This window comes from Amphiprion ocellaris, chromosome 20, assembly GCF_022539595.1.
Source record: "Amphiprion ocellaris isolate individual 3 ecotype Okinawa chromosome 20, ASM2253959v1, whole genome shotgun sequence".
In the NCBI taxonomy this organism is placed as follows: domain Eukaryota; kingdom Metazoa; phylum Chordata; class Actinopteri; family Pomacentridae; genus Amphiprion; species Amphiprion ocellaris.
In genome coordinates, this window is record NC_072785.1 from 19,254,734 (window position 1) to 19,275,751 (window position 21,018).

The window sequence follows — 21,018 nt, forward strand, 5'->3', positions numbered from 1 at the left end:
TAATGACCCTTCAGATTTATCTGCTCTGTCTGCATATAAAACTGGATATAAAGTAGCTGAAACCAGCTCCACCTGCAGCAGCTGCAACAGTTATATGGCAAACTGATGCTTCACTGTTGATAATCCAGTGATGTCAGGTATAATAACAACATATCACTCAGAAGGACCAAACCAGTACTTTTACCGTAACACGTTAATTGCAGTTTGCTGCTAATACTTACCTATTTTGACTCAAGTAGTGTTTTTAATGCAGGACTTTAACTGCAATGGAGTATTTTTATATTGCTGGATTGACACTTTCACTTAAGCTAAGGATCTGAATACTTCCTCCACTAACTGATGGTAGCAAATGTTCAATAGATATCGCTGTTAAGCAGACATTTTGCGTCAGCTCACAGAATTCATGACTCCCTTTTAGCGTGAAACCATGTCACACAGCAAACGTTACATAGCTTTGCTCTGAGCGCCTCAATTTAAATTAATTTACCTCTTATTGACAAAATGTCAGCATAGTGTTTGTCACAGAACGAAGCTGACTTTATCTAGCTGTGCAGATATCAGTGGGAAATGAATGGAACTTATAACGCACTCCATTTGCTGGCTTTAATATGAAAGATGATTATAAAGAGAAAACAAATGACTTGTCCTCAGGGATATGCTAAATGTAATCAGCCAACAGAAAATTTCCCAACAAGCAGATTGGTTAATTTCACACGTCGGTGTATAAATTCCAAGCGCCACAGTAAAGCTTTTTCCCAGCCTTTCTTCCAGTGTCCCACTTCTGTCAATAATTATCTACTCTCTACTGAGGATATACCTTTCGCTTCCAAAGCCCGGATATAGAATTCTGCATTTCTTATGACAGCTAATCAGGGACGGTCCATCAAGTCTCGCCCTGGGACTGAGCCTGAGATAAGACACTTTATTTCCAGCGCTGCTTTACCTGTCAATAAAAAAATATAAAGGATATGCAAAACTGAAGTGGCAGACTTTGAAGGGAGAGTTGAAAACGCTGCTCCCCAGATGTCATTCACAGATAAAACTTTTATTTATAAAACAATTCCATAAGAATGGAGCATTCACATTCATTGGTATGCTAGCATTAAAGGCATTGTAAAGTTGAGCTGAAAGGGTAAAGAATGTAGTGGTTTGCCTTTTTCATAGTACCTCAACATGTACTTTATGCTACGGCAAACAATGCTTACAAAAATATCAGCTTTACTTATTGCAAATTCCTGCCTCGTTTCTTAACTGTACAATGTCAAGTATGAGTATACATAAATGCTTCAAAGATAGAAAAGATTATTTTTTTATATATATATATATATATATATACAGGATACATATAAACATAAAAAGAAACACAAGGATTTAAACATTATTGCAGTTGAAATCAGTCAATTAAGCAGTCATCTCAGAAACACATGTACATTCCAAAGTGTACACTGGAAATTACAATCTTCAGCGAAACACAACCAAATCCAGTAGGCTACATTTAGAAGTGAATAAACATCAAACTTTTTCTTTTTTCAAAAATTCAAGAATAGACCAAATGTGTAGCCAAGAGTTCAAGCTTTCACCCAAAAAGGTTTCTCAGCTAAGATATACATTATCAACTCTAGTAATAAATAAAAACAGCAGTAATAACATTAAAACCTGTACAGATAAAAAAAGATTTCAAATATATAGGCAAACAATGTACTTTAGTGCACAAAATACAGCAAAGAAAAGGCTTAGCTGCGCAAGTCAGTCTCCCTCCCGTTTATCTGGGCGTCATTTCTTCTCAGGAAGTCTGACTCAACCATTGCAACTCTTTGGGTGGATCTTGTAAGTCTGTGTTTTTACTCAGTGCCTCCTTTCATTGTTAACTAAAATGCGATTCAAACAAGCCATAATCTACATTGTTTGGTTCTGTGAAACCAAATACAAACCGAATCCATGTGAAAGCCTGCTGCCTGGCAAACTGTGCCAAATGACCAGTGTGCCTGCCTGAGAAACTTCATTCAGCTCAGTATTCTGTGGCTCTATATGCACTGTGGACTTCACGCCCTCCTTCACTGTCTGGGACTGAAAGACAAGGTCACTCTCCCCATTTTTTTTTTCATAGAAAAGGTCAGAAACCGAATAAAAACTGCCCATCAGCATGAGCTGCAGGGAAACCTGAATAGAATCCGTCACTCAGATGGTTTGTGGGGAGAATTCAGGACCCAGCGGGCTGAGGGGATCGCTGATGTATTGTGCTTGACAGATTCATTGCAGTTATTATCAGTGAAACAGAAATCACCTCACTTCACCTCTCTGGGGGGAGAAACCTGGTCTGCCGGCCAATAAACTTTCACCAGAGCAGCTCATTTGCACCTAACCTTTCGCAGGTGGCTGTGAAACTGACTAAACTGACATCTGAGCTCAGGCAAAGCTTCACAGCCTCAGTGGCAGAGCCTGCAGTCAGCCACAGGGGGCTTCAGACTGCCCCCTCACTTCTATGATCACTCTGTTGTGGGGCAGGTACAGTACAGTTCAGCTCTGTCCACACTGGCCCTAAGAGGAGGTGGTATTTCCGGAGTCAGTGGCACAGCTCTCAGTTGGGTCATAGAAACAGTCTTCATTCACCACAGAAGTCAGACTTTGGACGCTGAACTCTCTCTCCAGTAATGCATTGAGGTCCACCACGGCACACGACGACGCTGCATCCGTCTGACTGTCCAGCGACCGGCTCTGCTCCTTCATGTTCAACAGTGCACCCTGGCTCCTCCTGAAGCTGCTGGTTTTTCTCTTAACAGCGCTGAAGTGTCCTCGCACTAGTTTAGGTTGGATCTCCGGAGTGTCCCCGACTCCCTCGGGCTCAACGCAGGGCGCCGGTGCACATTTTGACACAGCATCCTCTGACAGTTGAAGGTGGAGGAACTGAGCCTCAATTGCGCTGGTCGGGGAGCTGCTGTCTCCGCTGTCCCTCCTCGTCCCGCCCTCACTGAAACCGTCGTCATCCTCGTCGCTTAGAATATCAGACTCTTTCACAGATGTGGAGCGGGGCTGTAAGTTGGACCCGTGTGCCTGAGTCCAGTTCTGCTGGACAGGGAGGATATGCGAGTCAGAGGACATGCAGGCTGGAGGAGCTCCAGATAAACTGTAGGTTCCACTGCTGAGGCTTCCCTCGTCGGAGTCTGGCCCCGGTTTGGGAGTCCCACCCTGAGAGGAGAGCTCGCCAAGTGGCTGCTTACACAACCAGGAAGCCCTGGAGGAACCTGGTAACAAAGAGATGGAGATGGAAGTCAGTAATGCCTCTCTTATCTGAGCAAAACACTTGCTCCATTAGCATTTTATGACCTTAAAAAAATAGATACAATCATCTGTAAAATACAAAAAGGCCTTAACAATCAGGAAGAACCCCTTCATGTGGACATGTTTCTTATAGGAAGCAGTGCCTGGCGCTATAAACAGATGTTTCATAGATCTTGATTCAGAAGATACACCGATCAGCCACAACATTATGAGCACTGGCAGGTGAAGTGAATAACATCAATCATCTTGTTATAATGCAATGCTCTGCTGAGAAACCCCAGGTCCCACCCTGCAACCCACAGGACACACAGAATTCACTGCTACCATCCTGAATAAACTGGCCTGGGCCACTTTATACTCTGGGGGTGAAATAGCTTAGCCCAGAAAATTCCCTTTCAAGCTAAAATACATCCCCTGTAATATGAGATTACATCAATCAAAAGAATTTTATCTTAATTTAAGCACAAATCAATGAAATCACATTAAACATTTTAGACAAAAATACTATGAGGTATTGTGCTGATGTAATGGTTTATACATGGAGCACAAATAGCTCAGCCTAGGTCATTTTGTTTGTGGGTACATCTATATTAAATGGCCACATTCTATGTTGCATTCATAAAGGAAAATGCTGCATTTCTGACAATGCCATATGGGGGAATGAACAGCCTTGGTGGAGGTCTGTGCTCTTGTAGTGCTTTTTTTTTGTCTTAATATGTCTTAAATATTCAGTTTTTCCATTGATTTGAACTTTTTCAATTTCATTAGCTTAAGACCATTCTAGTTATGTTCTTTCATAATGATTTGCTTGCTGAGCATATCTCTTTGTAAGAAAAACCCTAAATAACGTAACAATTAAGAGTTTAGCCAGTTTATACCTGTTGACACATTAAGATAAAGCATGTTAAACTCGGGGTATACTCTGGCCTAGGCCAGTTTATAGCTGGGTATACTTTGGCCAGGGGGTTAATCTGTTAATCTGCCTGTTACATCGGTGCCACAGGACATCCCCAGCGCTCCTGTGTCCATGCAACACTGGGTCAGAGGAGTTTTAGCAGCATAAAGTGGACAAACACGACATTAGGTAGGTGGTCATAATGTTATGCCTGATCGGTGTATATCTCCTCCATAAAACCTACAAATATTTTCCATAAAATGCGTGTTTACCTAGCCTGGCAGAGAAGGGCAGGGTGCTACGTAGCGGGGCCAGTCGCTCCTTACAGCCCCTCTCCAAAGTGCCTTCGCTCCTCATGTTCCTCTTCACGTTCTCTCTGAGGATGGAGCGGATCACCTTGATGATGCTGACCTTGCTCTCCGGCACACTGAGGAGGACACATCAGAGGTACCATAGTAACATGAGCACAGGGTATGATAAACTTGATTTCAAGAAGCTAAATATAGATGGAGAGGATTGGCGAGAGAGTTCCATTGTGTCCCCAGCGAAATAGGCTGATTGAATTCATTAGGAGTGATCCCAATTTTACAGTGTGTAATGAGAATTACCAGTTTGGACACAGGCTTCACTCTCACCACAGTCCCCCCATGTGGACAGTTTTAACTATTAAATGCTGAACAGCAAACATGGGGATGTATGGGTCAAAATGCCAAGGATAGAGATATATACTATAAAAACAAGTGGCTTTATATTATTAGATTAATCATCAAAATATCCTGAATAGAGGATAAAATAAAATTTCTGCATTTTCTAGTGGATATTTTTTGGCCAACATATTTAGGAAATGGATACCTCTCACATTTAACGCACAAATTAGCTCAGCATTCAGACTCAAACATAGCCAGTGGGTTGAAAAAAAATAAAATCTTTTGCTTCGTAAGTACCACATTCATCATTTTAACTTGCTCATAAATCATTGTGTAAAAGGCATTGTGGTTTTAAACTGTGGACAATTGGACACACTGTAAAAGGCAGAGGTTTGCCAAAATTATTTGGAACTGGTGTGGTTAAAATTATCCAAACTCTCCACTGTAAGCATCTGTCACAGCTTACAGACTAGGTTTGACCTACTGTACTTTCTATAGCATTTTGTACATAGTTTTCCTATGCAATGTATGGTTATAAGGAAATAAAGGTGGATAAAGTAATATGTCTGAACATTTGACTATTTACATCGATATATGTTCATATGTGTTTATGTAGTGAGCAAATAACACCAGTTATAGCAAACTTTTATTATCAGAAAACCTAATTCTGATATTTATTGGTTAAAGAAATTGGAATCCATGAGTCAATTGGCAGAATTTTTCACTGCTTCCACCTGAAGCTTTAATCTCTGACCTGCTGCACAGCTGGAAAATGGTCTCGGGTCTCCCTTCCACTTCAGACCTGGAGTGAATCAGCTCCCAGATGCAGCTGCTCTCCGTGCCTGTTCCTACGAGAGCGGGGGAAATAAAGCAGAGGCTTTTAATCACGCAGTCCAAATATGGTTTATGGTTTCAGTAGGAGATAAGAAGGGAGGGTGCTGAATAGAAATGCCAGGAGAGGGGTGTGTGGGCAAGCAGAATGAGCTTAGGGGTGTGTGTGGAGAAATGCGAAGAGCGGGGGGAAGGAACAGAGAGATTTAGTGGCTGTACTTTGTGAGTGATTTAGTTGGGATAATGTAGCACTGTGTCGGCCTCTTACCTGCAGTATTTCCCAGTCTGACCTGCAGCGCAGAGAGCGGGATGAGCCAGCGGAACTTAAACGGGTCCGAATCTCCGTGAGAAAGCGCTGCACGAGGGTTGGTCTGGTCAGAAAAAGAAAAAAAAAAAAATGCCACATGGGGTAAGAGAAGAAGACGCCGTTTCAAACCACTATTCGTGTCATGAGAAAGTAAGTGAGTGCGGCAGACACAATACTTACCATCTTTTTCTTCAGCTTGTTGTTTTCCCTGTAGACCAATATCACCGCTTTCTTGAACACTGGCGAGAGAGAACACATCAGTGTCTTACTTTTGACTGTGAACGCCTCATGGGGAAAAGCCGACTGAAGGAGTGCAACCCACAGAAGCGTTTTAGATGCCAGCTCCAAGCGTTAAAGCATATCAGCGTTACAGATATGGATATTAAAATTCACTGAGATCAGTTTGAGCACTGCCGCGCACACAAGTCTGTGTGGCTCTACGACAAACCCAATGCTAGGTTTATTTTTGATTAAACTTTTAACTGCAATGAGTGACAGAATAAAAAAGACTCACCAAACACGGTCATTTCTGGGTCTTTTCTCATGCGGCCCAGCGATGGATGAGGGTTGAGCCAGACCACTGAGGAATGCATGAGAAACTCTCCCATAGAAATCTCTGTGACCTAAGAGAGATGTAGGAGACAGTTTAAAAGAGTGTGGAAGCAGCAGAAAAACAAACCAGACTCTCGGCTTTTCATGGCTGCGTGAGATACATACTAAGTAAGTGAGTCTATGAATGGAGTCCCACAGACACTACAGACTAGTGTTTGTACACGGACTGAAAACTGATTTTCAACCAAACCTTTAAATGGTCTTTCAGTGCTGTTTAAATACACTGCAAACACACAGTAGACTAGACAACATTATTTAGCATTCACTTTGAATATCTGCTGTGGTTACTAGCTAAATATTCCATCAATTTGTAAATGCATTCAATCCCTGGAGGCAATGCACAGAGGAGGGCGTAAACAACACGAGCTCCACTCTGATGTACTGATAGTTAGCTGAGCTCCTGTAGTTCGAACTGACTGTGATAAAGATTTTAATTTCTCCTATGAGCAACCCATCTAGCAGGTGTCCAAGTGATTTAAATCCCTATAATATATTTACAATGCTTGGAGATGATTACAAATCTAATTCCGAAACGTGCATCCACCTCTTTATCGTGGCCAGTCTGCTCGGCAACAAGCTGATCAAACACGGAGCCGTAATCCTCGTAGATCTTCTGCATCTCGTTGATGTGGCTCGCCACCTTCTCCATGGCTTTCAGAGCCTCTGCGTGGACCAAACAAAGCAAAGCGTTCACAGGGATCAAGTGTTCGGCTGTTTACGTGAGCGGTTTGCGTTACAGTAGCTGATTTCATTTGCTCGCTGAGTAATGGGAAAACACTGTTTCTATATGTGCCATAATTTGTCACTTCGTGTTCAGATGTATGGCTTAATAAGATGGCACTGAAAATGTCCAGCATGGCTTGTATTTCTAGGACACAGCGAGCATGTTCCTACCAGTGAGGTGATAGTGCTCCTCGCTGTCAGCGTCGGTAAGAGAGACCAGCTCCCTCAGCAGCAAGGGGTACTTGAGCACCCTCTGTACCGGCTTAATCAGGTACGACTCCAGAGTGGAAGAGTGCTGCTTGGTGGGGTTCCTCGCATCCAGGAATTCTTTGAAGGCCTGATCAGTCTTGGCTACAACAAAGAGAAAAACACAAGCTGACTTACCGCCCACCTTTCAGCAGTCTTTGTTTTTGGTGATTTAGTGAGCATTCATAGCGAGAGACATTGTCAAGCTCAGGTCAGATCTGATAAATATGGGTCAGTGCAGAATCCCGGTGCAGTAACGTGTCCAGCAGGGGGTAGTGTAGGCTTCTACTCCACCTACCATCACTACTGCAGCATCAGAGTGCAAACTACTGCACCAACTCTCACAATAATTGAAGACAATGCGGTTTCACAAAGCAAAAATGAAAAAGACTCGTCCTGCAGAGTGGTGTTGAGTTTCTTGAATAGCACGGCCGTCCTATTTACAACCTTGTAAAATAATCGAGTTGGGACGGCGCTGAAGGCAGCAGCGTGGTGCGAGACGGCAGGTGTATGAGTAATACATAATGGGCTCTCTGTAAAGGTGGTGACATTTCCTCTGAGCAGTGCGCTTCCATGACGCTTACTGAGGGGGGCCATTAAAGTATTAATTATAGCACTCCCAGCCACAGACAGGCAGCCGCATCAACACCTCCCAGAGTAATTGGCAGGCAATTAACGAGTCGACAAATAAACAGAGAAACTAAGGCAACCCAGGGCCCTTGGCATGACTGGGGAAGGGAGAGAGGGGATGATGAAGATGGCAGAGATGGGCTTATAATTACTTAAAGAGTCGACAGACACCCACTGATTTTTTGTGTGTCCTTGGATCAGCTGGATGTGACCAGACTGTGCTGAGCCAACTTTGTGCTTTACTGTGTGCTCTGTACAGCTAGTGACTTAGCTGTGTTTTTTTTTAATCTGTAATATACAATTATTGTGCAACCTGTTCCAATCTTAGTATGTATTTACTGACTATAACAGGGTAGCCCCCCATCATATAAAGCTTTGGTTCAAGGATAGGCTGCATAAACCCTGTGGCTGCAGTTAAATGTTACTTGGAATAATAGAGCATCTTTTTACCCCTCGCTCAAACATTTGGAGCCACTTCGTGCCAAGCTGGCAGCGGCCACAAAGTGAGGCACTTAAGAGTTATCACAATGCCAAGATCACAGGTGCTTTTAAAAAAAAAAAAAATCATATAAATCACATTTTCTTTACAATTTTTTATAATCTATTTGAATGTGATTGGAGATTTTTGGACTCTGTGATCCAAATGTCTCTCTAAATGTCACATAGTTTCCCCCTGAAGAGTAGACTCCAGCAAAAGCTCTTTTCATAGCCTGTTTATTAGCATAGTATATCTTTACCATATTTTACTGATCAAAATATTTAACAGCACCAAAACTCTCTTGATGTACCGCTGTTGTTTGATAATCAGATTTGCCACACTCCATTCTCCTCCAGGTGATTCTGACCCATCAGAGACGTTTGAGGGTTTTTCTTCCCGTCTAATCCTATTAAACATCCATCCCCGCTGCTTGCTTCGAGGAACATCCCAAACAATTCTGGTAATGGGGCAGATTTAAGCGGCACACGAGAGGCAATTTGCCCTGCTCGCCCCCGCCCCCCGCCCTCCCACGCCGGCAAATACGTGATGACGGCTGACTGAAGGACGTGTTTTGTCGGGCTCCCGCTCCCACATTATTATTAGTCGCAGCGAGACAAACTCCTTGTCCTGCCGTGACAGACTTTTGACAGATTTTTATTTTTGTACAAAGCTACACCTTCTGATGAAAAGACTTTGAGCGTAAACCACCTTGTAAAGAACTTTCAGACTTCGCCGGTCAGAGGCTAACCGCAGCTAACTGCTAACGGACAGTGCTATCAGCAGCGGCTAACTAGCTGCGGTGGCTCAACACGTCGGTGTGTTACAGTGTTACAGTGTTTGGATGCAAACAGCAGCAGATAAGGGCTTTATAGCACCACTGTAACAATCCTAGTTCACTGTTTAGTTTTCGGAAGCCAGGGACATGGCGGACACAGCCAGGGACTCTTCACCGGACACCACTTCCTTGTCTGCCCCCCCCCACACCTCTGAACTAGATGCAGCCAACACAACCATCATCCGCCTGAAGGCTGACATCCGTCGTCTAACTGAGGAGCTAAAAATCAAATCAGATATACTCACCTCTTACATGAACGTCGCCTGCAAGCAATCCCGCTACCTCGCTTCAGTCCAGTCCTCCCTCCATGACACCCTCCCGTGGGTCCCCGTCAGCCCCCGGCCCTCGTCCTGTTCAACCCCGAACCGACATCCATCCTGGTCCGAGGTCGTCATTCGTGGCAAAAGCAGCCGCAACGACCACACCGTCTCCCCGGCCCGACCAAATCTCATCAGCTTTGCGGCTCTGTCCCTACCGGCCAAGCCCCGGCCCGCCAACCCGGCGGCGACGCTGATCGGCGGCGACGCCTCCTCTTCCTCCAACCTGCCAGCTGCCGGAGCCTCTGCGGCTCCCATCCGAACAGACGACGGACCGCCAAAGGCTCTGGACCCCCCGACGTCCAACGCTGCGGATCGGCCGGCCTCCTCATCGGGGGCGGCTACTTCCCGGTCGCCGCTGGACGCCGGCGCAAAGACCACCTCCGCGCAAACGTGCGGTGGCCCCCGGGCTCAGCCTGGCTCCACCGGCAGGGTCTCCCCTCCGCGGGCGACCGGCAGCACTCGGTCCTCCTCCGGAGAGCAACAAATCCAGCGGTCCCAAACCCGGATATCCTCCGCAACCTCCCGACGACGTCTGCTGCGGGACGCGGTTCGCCGCCACTCCGCCGGGTCCGTCGGCAAAGACTTGGACCATCTTGGCAGCTGTCTACAACCCGAGTTTGTAGACTCCTCATCGCCGCGTTTCCATCGCTCCACCATCACCTCCACCCTTACCGACACCGAGCCACAGGGACAGCTGGCACCCGCGGCGGCTCCTCTGCACACCAGCCCCGACGCAACCTCAGCCGGAAGCCCTCCACGCCACCTCTCCCGTAAGTTCACAACCTCCCGTCCACCACTTGCCCCTCTCTTCGCCCCCTCTACGCTCATCATTGGCGACAGTATCATGAGAGGCATCAGGTTCTTTAACGCTATCACACTGTCATTCCCCGGTGCTACAGCTGCAGACATCGCTGTTAAAATTCCTTCCGTTCTCCGCTCACTCCCCTCCTCTGTACACCGCATTATCCTTCACGTCGGCTGCAACGACACAGCGCGCCCCCAGTCTGAGCAGACAAAACGTGATTTTCAAAATCTGACGGACTTACTGAAAGACTGCGGAAAGTCTATTTTTATTAGCGGGCCCCTACCAACGGTAAACAACAACTCTGAGCGCTTCAGCAGACTGCTCAGCCTGAACACCTGGATTAGCTCGTTCTGCCGTGCCAGCAGAATTAACTTTATTGACAATTTTAACTGTTTCTGGAACAGGCCAGAATATTTTAACAGTGATGGCATCCATCCAAACAGGTCCGGCAGATCACTTTTAATCTCAAATATCCAATACACCGTCCACACTTCAGACTGACTAGTGCCAGTGTTTACATCCATCTCTTCTTCACGCTCCACTGAACCGCCTCCCAGCTACAGCGCCCCCCTCTGTCCCCACCTGGAACTCCCCCCATCTTCCCCTCCAGCACACCCACTGCCTCCCCCCTCTGGCTCCCCTTGCCCGTCACCCCCGCAGTACCATAATTCAACAAGCTGCCAAATCCCCACCATCATCAGCTTCAGACAACCTCGGCAGCCCTCCCTCAGAAACTGCCATTTTGCTAACCTTCGCCCACTTCCACGGACCTCACAGCCTTGTCCCCAGAAGCCCTCCCCTAATCACACATCCACACTTCACCTGAACTTTGCCCTCTTCAACACCCGCTCCGTCACCAGCAAAGGCCCCATTCTACAATTATTCATCCTGGACAATAAACTGGACTTCCTCTGTCTAACCGAAACATGGCACAAACCACTGGACTTCTACCCACTCAACCAAGCCACCCCCTCCGGATACACGTACCTCAACTCACCCCGCCCAGAAGGTCGAGGAGGCGGCATCGCAGTCATCCACAAACAGGTCTTCACAACCATCCCACTTTCCATCCCTGCCTCCCCCTCCTTTGAACACCTTGTTTTTAAATCACCCGGTCCCACCCCAATGGTCACTGCTATCATTTACCGCCCACCTAAACCAAACCCCTCATTTCTCCCTGACTTTTCCCACTTTGCCACCCAGCTATTAGCTACATCTCCGTCAGTCCTCATCCTTGGTGACTTCAACTTTCACATGGACAACCTTCACAGTAAATCTGCCTCTGACTTCCTAGATCTCCTACAATCACTCAACCTCACCCAGCATGTCAATTTCCCCACCCACAACCATGGACACATCCTCGATCTGGTTTGCTCCTCTGGTCTTACAGTCCTAAATATCTCCAGCTGTCATCTCTCCATCTCTGACCACCTAGCAATAACTATGGACATCAGCCTCCCCACCCCCCTGCCCAAGGAAAAACGGACAATCTTTTTTAGAAACACCAGATCACTCTCCCCCTCTGTATTCTCCGCCTCACTGACCACTGCATTGTCCGTCTCCCCTCCCCCGTCAATCAATAACCCCACTGACCTCATCAACCACTACAATCATACTCTCTCTTCCTGTCTTGATCAGCTTGCTCCCCTCAAATCCAAATTAGTTACTTTCTCCCACTCTGCTCCATGGTACACCCCTGAACTCCACCTCATGAAAGCCCATAAACGACAGCTAGAACGTCTTGTCAAGAAAACAAACCTGACAGTTCACCGCCAAGCCTACTCCGACTTCCTCCAACAATACAAAGACGCCCTGAAATCTGCACGGTCCACTTTCTACTCTGACCTGATCAATACCAGCTCCAACAACCCCAAATCCCTCTTCTCAACTGTCAATAAACTCCTTGCCCCCCCGGACACAGTCTCAAACTCGTTCACCACTGACAAATGCAACCTATTCCTCTCTTTTTTTCATAACAAAATCATCTCCATCCACAGCAGCCTTGTCACCTCTCCCACTTCACTTGATCCCCCCTCTCCTCCACCAAACCCTCTGAACTTTCCCCCCCTGGCCCACTTCTCGCCCGTTTCCCCCCTGGACCTGCCCAAATTCATCACTGGAACTAAAAACTCCACATCCTGCCTGGACCCCATCCCCACTGCCCTCCTCAAAAACTGCCTCCCTGTTATCGCCCCCCTCATCTCTAACATCATCAACACTTCCCTCAGTACTGGCTGTGTCCCCTCACCCCTCAAGCTCGCCTCTGTCTCCCCCATCCTCAAAAAACCTGGTTTGGATCCAACCTCCCCTCACAACTTCCGGCCCATCTCCAATCTCCCCTTCATATCCAAAACATTAGAACGTGTCGTCGCTGCCCAGTTGAAAACTCACCTCACCTCCAACAACCTGTATGAAACCTTTCAATCCGGATTCCGCTCTCATCACAGCACTGAAACTGCTCTCCTCAAGGTCACCAATGATCTCCTCCTCTCCTCAGACTCTGGACAAGTCACCATCCTCATTCTTCTCGACCTCTCTGCAGCATTTGACACAATCAATCACTCCATCCTCCTGTCCCGCCTTCAATCCTCCATTAACATCACCGGCACCGCCCTCACCTGGTTCACATCATATCTCACTAATCGACAACAATTCATCAAGGTCAACAACTGCACATCACCCACCGCCCCCCTGTCCCATGGTGTCCCTCAAGGATCAGTACTTGGCCCCCTCCTCTTTATCCTGTACCTCCTCCCCCTCGGCAACATCATCCGCCGCCACAACCTACACTTCCATTGCTACGCCGACGATATCCAACTCTACATCTCCACCAACACCACCGCCACCACCACCCTCCCCTCTCTCTCCAGCTGCCTGGCCGACATTAAATCCTGGATGAGGAAAAATTTTCTCCTGCTAAACTGTGACAAGACTGATCTCATCCTTATCGGACCTAAATCACTCACACCATTTCCCCACCCCCCCATTACCATTGATAACACCACCCTATCTCCTTCTGCTCACATCCGCAACCTCGGTGTGATATTTGACAGCAACCTCACTTTTGAACCCCACATTAATCAGATCACCAAAACTGCCTATTTCCATCTCCGCAACGTCGCCCGTCTCCGCCCCTTCCTCTCCTTCTCAGCCGCTGAAACCCTCATTCATGCCTTCGTCACTTCCCGCCTTGACTACTGCAATAGCGTTCTCTTCGGCTCCACCTCCAAAGTTCTCAATAAACTTCAACTCATTCAAAACTCTGCTGCCCGACTCCTCACCCGAACCTGTTCTCACGACCATATCACACCCGTCCTGCGGAACCTCCATTGGCTCCCCATTTCACACCGCATCCAGTACAAACTGCTTCTCCTCACCTTCAAGTCCATCCATAATCTAGCCCCCTCTTACCTTACCGATTTGCTCCTCCCCTACACCCCCCCCAGGAATCTCCGTTCCTCCCACACAAACCTCCTTTCCATCCCGCACAGGACCAGCCGGCGACATTGGGGGGACAGAGCCTTCGCCATTGCCGCCCCCACACTCTGGAACTCACTCCCCCATGCCCTCCGTGACTGCACCAACCTCACCACATTTAAATCCCTTTTAAAGACTCACCTTTTTAGATCTGCTTTCCTTAAGTGATTCTGTATTTTATCTTGAACTTGTTTACTATCTACTGATTTTATCTGTTTTGTTCTATCTTATTGTATTTTATGTACAGCGTCTTTGAGCTTTTGGAAAAGCGCTTTATAAATAAAATTTATTATTATTAAAAGAAGCCAATCTTCTTACATTTCACTCTGCGCCGGGCAGCCGTCCCAAAAAAGTGGCAGAAAGGCCAGCGTCTTAGCGGGCATAAATCGACTTTAACATTTCTACACTGTCACATGCTGTGGGAGATGCGAGGAGTTATTAGGACTCTCAGGTTGTCACGGTCACACATCAGCTGCCAGTGGACAAGGTTATCCAAAGTCTGTGTATCAACGTGCGTTTTAAATTTTCACCCGTTTGCAAGACAGGTAATAGCTTTGAATGGTTTGCAGCTGTAGATCACAAAATGAGAGGTGCAGAACATTTTCTCTCTGGCATCTCGAATGCAGCGTGTGTCTCCGTGCAGTATGTTGGTGATGGAGCCGGAACTCGCGCTAAATTGCAGAAGCATAACACACCTCACTTTCATCCACTGTCTCACTCTGGGACATTTACTTTCATACATAATTGATTTGCTTCCCAAAAGAGAAGGCCAAAGCTTCAGCAGCGAGTGCCGTGAGGTGTCCCTGATGCAACGCAGGTGCAAGGAAGCCGAATTTAGCAGGGGTGTGGCACACTTTGAATTAGATGCATTTGTTATTTGCCAGTTTTCAATCTCCCTGTGCAGCACTGGTGTATGTAGGCCGTTATGTATTCTTCATGTGTTTACCTCTCTCCAGGACCTTTTGAACCTTGATGTGGTTGGCACAGAAGCCGCTGTAGAGCTTGAAGTGGTCAGCGTAGTAAAGGAACGAACCCCCGAGAGAAAACAGCAGCTTCTGTGAAGAGGGAAAAACAAAGTCAGCGACTGAGCGTTGCACACAGAAACAGAGAGTGTTTTTTACACAAAGCAAGAGAGAGCATGAAAGAGTGTGAACATGTGAAGTCATGACCGGATCACCATGTCCTCCCTCTCTTGGGAGAAGATTCAAACGCCCCCTCTGTCCTCTCCCTCACGTCTAACCTCTCCAGTACACTAGCTTTCAGCCGCTCACAATCCAGCCGGTGAACCGCTGCCTTGATCAATAGACCCCACACCTCGTCATGTCAAGCCTATAAATCAGCCCATGATGCTCCCGTCACACCGCCTGAATTACTTATAAACCTCAAGATCTCAAAGATCACGTCTTTCTTTGGAATAGTGGATAAAATCGCCTGGTTTGAGAATAATCTCTGTACATTCACACTCTTGGAATCCGTGCTGAATCTTTAGACATTCCATCAATAGTGTTAATGTGTTAACTGTGTTTATCTCACCTTGAACTGCGACGGGGTCTCCAGGGTGCTGAAGTCAGGCGAGGAGGCGATCCTCTCCTCCAGCGTCTGTAGAAAGACCCTCTGAAAGTCCAGCATCTCGGGCAGGCTGCCAAACAGACTCTCCATCTGAGGAAGAGAACAGAGTTACAAGTTAGGTAGAGTAACGGACGGAAAGAGGAGAAGAATAGAAGCATGGAATTATGCGTGGTTGAAGGATAAGGATGTATGAAAGGAGAACAGAGGAGACGGGGGAGGGGGTGAGAGCGAGGGAATATGAAACCGCAAGAAAAAAAGAGCAGAGATAGCTTGTAATTCACAATCGTCAGTCACACAGGCACCCCGGTGTGTTATAAAACCTCCACTCTGATGGCTCCATCTCAGACAAAAAGCTACGGTCCTGCCACAAACACATCAATGTACAAACTTGTCCTGTCGAACACACGCTGTCCAGCACAGCCAGGGTCACCACTTCCCTTCATTAAAAGCTATTCAGGGCCAAACATGCCCTTGTCCACTCTGTGTCTGGACACGTCCCAGTGTCCCATAATGGCCTTTTAATTTGCCCCAGTGTTCAGTGGCCTATCGACTAGTGTGTCTTGGGAAGCGCGTCCTGTGTTTGAGGTCATGCCCGGCGCAGCGCTGCACACAGGGCTGGAAACTGCAACGCCGGGGTCATTAGCATGCTGCAGCGACTCTATATGTTGTCACAGCAGCACAGAATAACGGGTTTAATTTAAAGTGTTTTCAAATGGGGGAAAAAAATCCCACATTCTTAATGAGGAACACGCACAGAAATCAGTGGACGGCTACACCGTGGCAGATTAAAGTGAGGTGAGCGCTTCGATAGTGGGTTCACTCTTAAGCTCGCCTTTATTGGTGCGTCCCTGTGGGATGCGGGAAGGTCAGTGTAGGGGAATGCTAATTTGTCCTCGAGGCAGTTGGAGAGGTAATAAGGCAGATATGGCCCAGCAGAGTTCATCGATGGGTAATAAACACCCAATGAATTAGATGTCCTGTATGGGATCGGCACCTCCCAGGCCACGCCTCTGGGTGCTACACACACCTCCGTACGTGCTCCATATTTTATACACACACACACACACACACACACACACACACACACACACAGGCGCCACCTACCTCATCCAGCGTGAGGAAGGTTTCATTCTGCAGGGGTTTCAGGTAGATCTCAAACAAACACGTCAAGTCCTGCAGGAAAAGAAAAAAATCCAAAAGGTCAATGACAAGAAATAAAACAAGACTAAGCACGATCCCTTAACCTGCATGTCCTTAAAACCTCTTTCATCATCTGATCACCCCTCGTGTCTCTCTTTATAACCTCCACCTGTCTCTCACACAGCCACCTCATTCCTCCTCCATTCTCCCCCCCTCCATCTCACCCCCCTACTCCTTTAATGTGGCTGTAGCTTGTCTTGGTATCAGTGGGGATATTCTCATTAGGTTGATTTATGAGCTTCCTCCTCCTCACCCCCTCCCCTCGCTAAGGCGGCTGCTGGTGCATGGATACAGGCAGAGAGGCCCACATCAAGCCACTCAGGGAAGACAATCTCCTCTCTCAATCGGGTTGAAGAAGAGGCGTGCAAAGGGGAAAGGGGACTAATTGGAAAAAAATGAAGGAGAAAATACCAGCCATGACAGGAGTAGCAGAGAACTGAAGATGTCGATCGTGGCTTTTAATGTGCGTCAGGGAGAGAAGGGTCATATTGGGAAAGGGGGCAGCAAAATGATTGGGCGGGAGGTAAATAATTAATGCCATCTCTGTGTCTGAGAAAACACTTTTTTTTATTTCCCATATCTCTCCTATACGCATTGCATTATATTAAGTACCTGACATCAAAAAAGCATTGGGAAAAAAATGGGACAGCGGAGCGGCTGTCTAAATCTTTAGAAAATATGAGGTTGAGTTTAATCAAATATTCATGCTGGCTTCTTAGGAGAAATTCTAATATTACAGTGCTTGAAGCTTTGTGCGCTTACCTTCACATACGACTTCTCCGTGTCCACGAGCTCCTGGATGACCTTGCGTAACCTCTCCGTGGCGCTCATGTGCTTGGGGCAAGGTCTGAGCAGGGTGGCCCCTCCTGAAGGACCCAGATCCCCTCCCTGCCTCACCGAAGGATCCCTGGCGTCATCCATCAAACCCCCAGTGCCCGAGCCCGTCCCCTCCTGGAAGGTCTGGTACAGAGTGCACACCGTGTCCACACTCTGTAGGGGGCGAGAGAGGGCAGTAGTGTATTTAGGTTAGGCAGCTCTGAGATTATAACATGCGGCTGAATAACATGAGGATCACATACACAACACCTGCCCACACACACATACAGATTCTCAAGGATCCATTAAAAACATCTTTAATTTAACAATCCACTTCTAATGATTCCATCTCCAAAGCTGTATAAAATAATGATGTATATAATTCTACATGGTCAGTGATCCCCCCTGGGTATACTAAGAGCGTTATGGAGATTTAGTTATGCACTCTATGCTAATTGGCTTTGCATCAAAGACTTTTCCAGTGCATCTGAAATACTAACTGGATATTCCCGCAGATAGCATTACGCTACATTATGATATTCTTCTAAATCGGTAATGGACAGTTATGCAGCTTTGCGTCACATTGATTCCAGAAAATCTGACATGTCAGGAAATCCCAAGAGGTCATGTATTAGTTGGTATTAGGTCCCACATGATGGGGTGGAGGAGGGGCCAGCAGTGCATTATTTCTCCAGCTCATTCACAAAATGTAGAATTTATTCCTTGATAGGTGGAACCCCATGAAGAACCCCATTTAGAACGGAAACAGACAATCCAAAATCACTTTAAGCCGGACTGTACTGCCTTAAAGGAAGGAAAATTAAGATCAGCCGTAGGCACCACACTGCGAAGTTTTTGCCTATGGCAGGTAAAATTTTGTCATCTGTGAGCAACTGTGGCAAAAAATGAACCATTATGTGTCTCTCAGTTCTAGTCCCTGTGAAATAAAAAAGAAGCAATGAGGGAAATCCCTGCTCTGTTCTCTCTGCTTTACACTATATCTGGCGCCTTGTGTTATATGCTTCTCAAACATGACAATAAATGTATGTACACTTCATCAAAATTCCACCTAATTTCTTACCTGACAAGCTAGTCAACTGCAACCCTTCATCAACTGCAGCGAGCTTTGCAAGAGTGTAGCGCACAAGCCATCAATTATGATGTGATTTCAGAGCTAAAAATAGTCTCATGATGGCCAATCCCCCTTATTCCGAGTGAATGGCATGATGTAGCATTATAATCTGTGGCCAGTCGTCACAGTCAGCAGAAGCTGGTAAGTGCCAGTAATAGCAGGCTCCGCACTGCAACCCAGCACGGTGGGACAGCAACAATGCCAAGCAAAACAGCTGCTCAGCACTCTCTGCCTCCCAGTGTGTATGTGTGCGCTGGTATTTTAAATATCGCATGAGCAAGCAGCCAAGTGCGGCTCCCTACCAAACAGCAACAAACCGGATCGATTCCGCCTTCAGTTCTGACGCTGCAGGTATTGGTACGCATGCATGCACCCTTCCCCAAGCAGCATGTGGAAGCCTGTCTGAGTCATTCAGCTCTGATACTGGTGTGGAGCTACAGCCCTCCTCCACCCACTCCCAGGGTGCCCACAGACAATCAACGCTTCCGTTAATAAGGCTGCGACTCATCAGCGAGCTCATTATATGATGGTCACTCAAGAGACGGCAATACTCCAGCACAGGCCGTGTGTGTCTGAGAGCGATGTGCTGAAAGAGAGAGGAGAAAGACACAGAAGGGGGGAAAATTCCTCTCAGTGTCCTCTATGTATGTCTGGGCTAAGCCTCTTTCAAGTGATCCACCGCCCACAGCAGTGCTCCACTCTGGAGTTCTTTGAATGTGGGCCGATAATTATGAGGGGACTTAATGTCTCCCCGTGCGCTGGTGGAGGGACTAATGTTCCAAATGGAGAGCACGAGACACCCTCACAGTGCAAATTGACACACCTGCACGTGTAAACGCGAACCGCCTGGGCCGACAAGCAAGCATACGCTCCGCTAGTGCTCAGAACAGCACTCGGGATCTACAGCTTTGCAAGCAGCTCCGTGATGTCGTTCACGAAACTACATCTCAGCTAACAGGAAACTTTATGATAGATTCCAAACATTTTTTTTCGGTGCAGATCAACATTCATTTAGACTAAACACTCCTCAATCTGAAACCCACTCAAGCGCATCCCCCATGTAACTACAGCTGCTGATGCATTGCTATCTATTTAATGATCAGAATATCTGCCTCAGACAATGATGATGCTGCCACACACAGCACCAGTCAGCCCTCATTCACTTATACACGCTCTGGGAAAACTCCATAATGTACCAGGCGGGCGGACAAGGGGGAGATTGCCTGAAGGAAACACAGAGGTTGAAGGATATCAGAGGGACATATTCATCAAATAGCCCACTGGTAGCTGCAGACAGGGGAGAGCAGCCTTGTGGAGACAGATAACAGTCATATCTGCCGTTTATTTCAGCTACAGGCACCCAAAGGGGAGGCTTGTCTGGGTCCTTGGAAACATGTGTGCACCCGGTAGCACATACCGCCACTCAAGTGCTGAGTTAATTCTCATCACACCCCCACACCGGAACGATACTGGCTCATGTTCACCTCGCGCACACATAAATGAGATAATGGAGGATGCACAAAGCTGGGGGGTGAGAAAAAAGGGAGAGAATATGCTTTGGCTGGACGGTTGCACATGGAAACAGCTTCCTAAATAAGATTTTCATCAACACTAAATGACAGATACCCGCATTGGAGCGTGACAGGAAGGTGGGAAAGAAAGAAAAAGAGGAGGAAGGAGGACGGGTGGGGGCTGCACAGTCATGACTCAGGAATTGCAATTGCCTCACAACAAATCCCCCCAACACAGGCTGACAGCCAGCCCAAATAACCAATTAAGAGCTGCGGACAGGAGCCAGGAGAGGCGGGAGAAGAGCCTGGGAGCGCCACAAAAAACAAGTGGATCTGACAGCGCCGCTGTGAATTTCTATTCAGGTTTTCTGGCTGACAGGTGTCAGCTTGAGATCACGTTTCCTCCTCGGGCTTCTGCCCTTTAGTCAGTTTAGAAAAGAATTCTTTGTCAACCTCTGTAGGTGAGGGGAAAAAATGAACCAGAGAGACAGTTGTTATTTCATCTCCAGCCTCATCTAGCAACATTTCTTTTCATTTTCAGTAAGCATGTACATGATGCCCACTTGTTAGATCCCTCAGGTCAGAGCAGAGGGTCTCATCTGAAAATGTTCCACCTTTCAAGACGCGTATAGTCCTTACTTTTTTATAAATCCCATGATGACATACTAGCTACACTCACAGCTACCTTCTTCTCACAGTTAAACC

General features: G+C 46.9%; 1 protein-coding gene across 5 annotated transcripts in view; it reads right to left on the reverse strand.

The window, feature by feature from the left end:
* Window positions 1-1,024: 1,024 nt before the first annotated feature.
* tiam2a (TIAM Rac1 associated GEF 2a) overlaps window positions 1,025-21,018 on the reverse strand; it is a 109,144-nt gene continuing 89,150 nt past the window's right edge. For all 5 annotated transcript variants that reach the window (XM_055006153.1, XM_023271908.3, XM_035948882.2 and 2 more), the window contains 12 exons: window positions 17,617-17,844; window positions 16,759-16,827; window positions 15,619-15,744; window positions 15,032-15,140; window positions 7,466-7,645; window positions 7,116-7,234; window positions 6,474-6,582; window positions 6,140-6,198; window positions 5,921-6,023; window positions 5,576-5,669; window positions 4,447-4,601; window positions 1,025-3,242 (listed from right to left, as the gene is read on the reverse strand). In XM_055006153.1, the coding sequence (XP_054862128.1) occupies window positions 2,539-3,242; window positions 4,447-4,601; window positions 5,576-5,669; window positions 5,921-6,023; window positions 6,140-6,198; window positions 6,474-6,582; window positions 7,116-7,234; window positions 7,466-7,645; window positions 15,032-15,140; window positions 15,619-15,744; window positions 16,759-16,827; window positions 17,617-17,844 (2,055 nt within the window). In that variant the 3' untranslated portion in view covers window positions 1,025-2,538. The remainder of the gene's footprint in view (window positions 3,243-4,446; window positions 4,602-5,575; window positions 5,670-5,920; window positions 6,024-6,139; window positions 6,199-6,473; window positions 6,583-7,115; window positions 7,235-7,465; window positions 7,646-15,031; window positions 15,141-15,618; window positions 15,745-16,758; window positions 16,828-17,616; window positions 17,845-21,018) is intronic.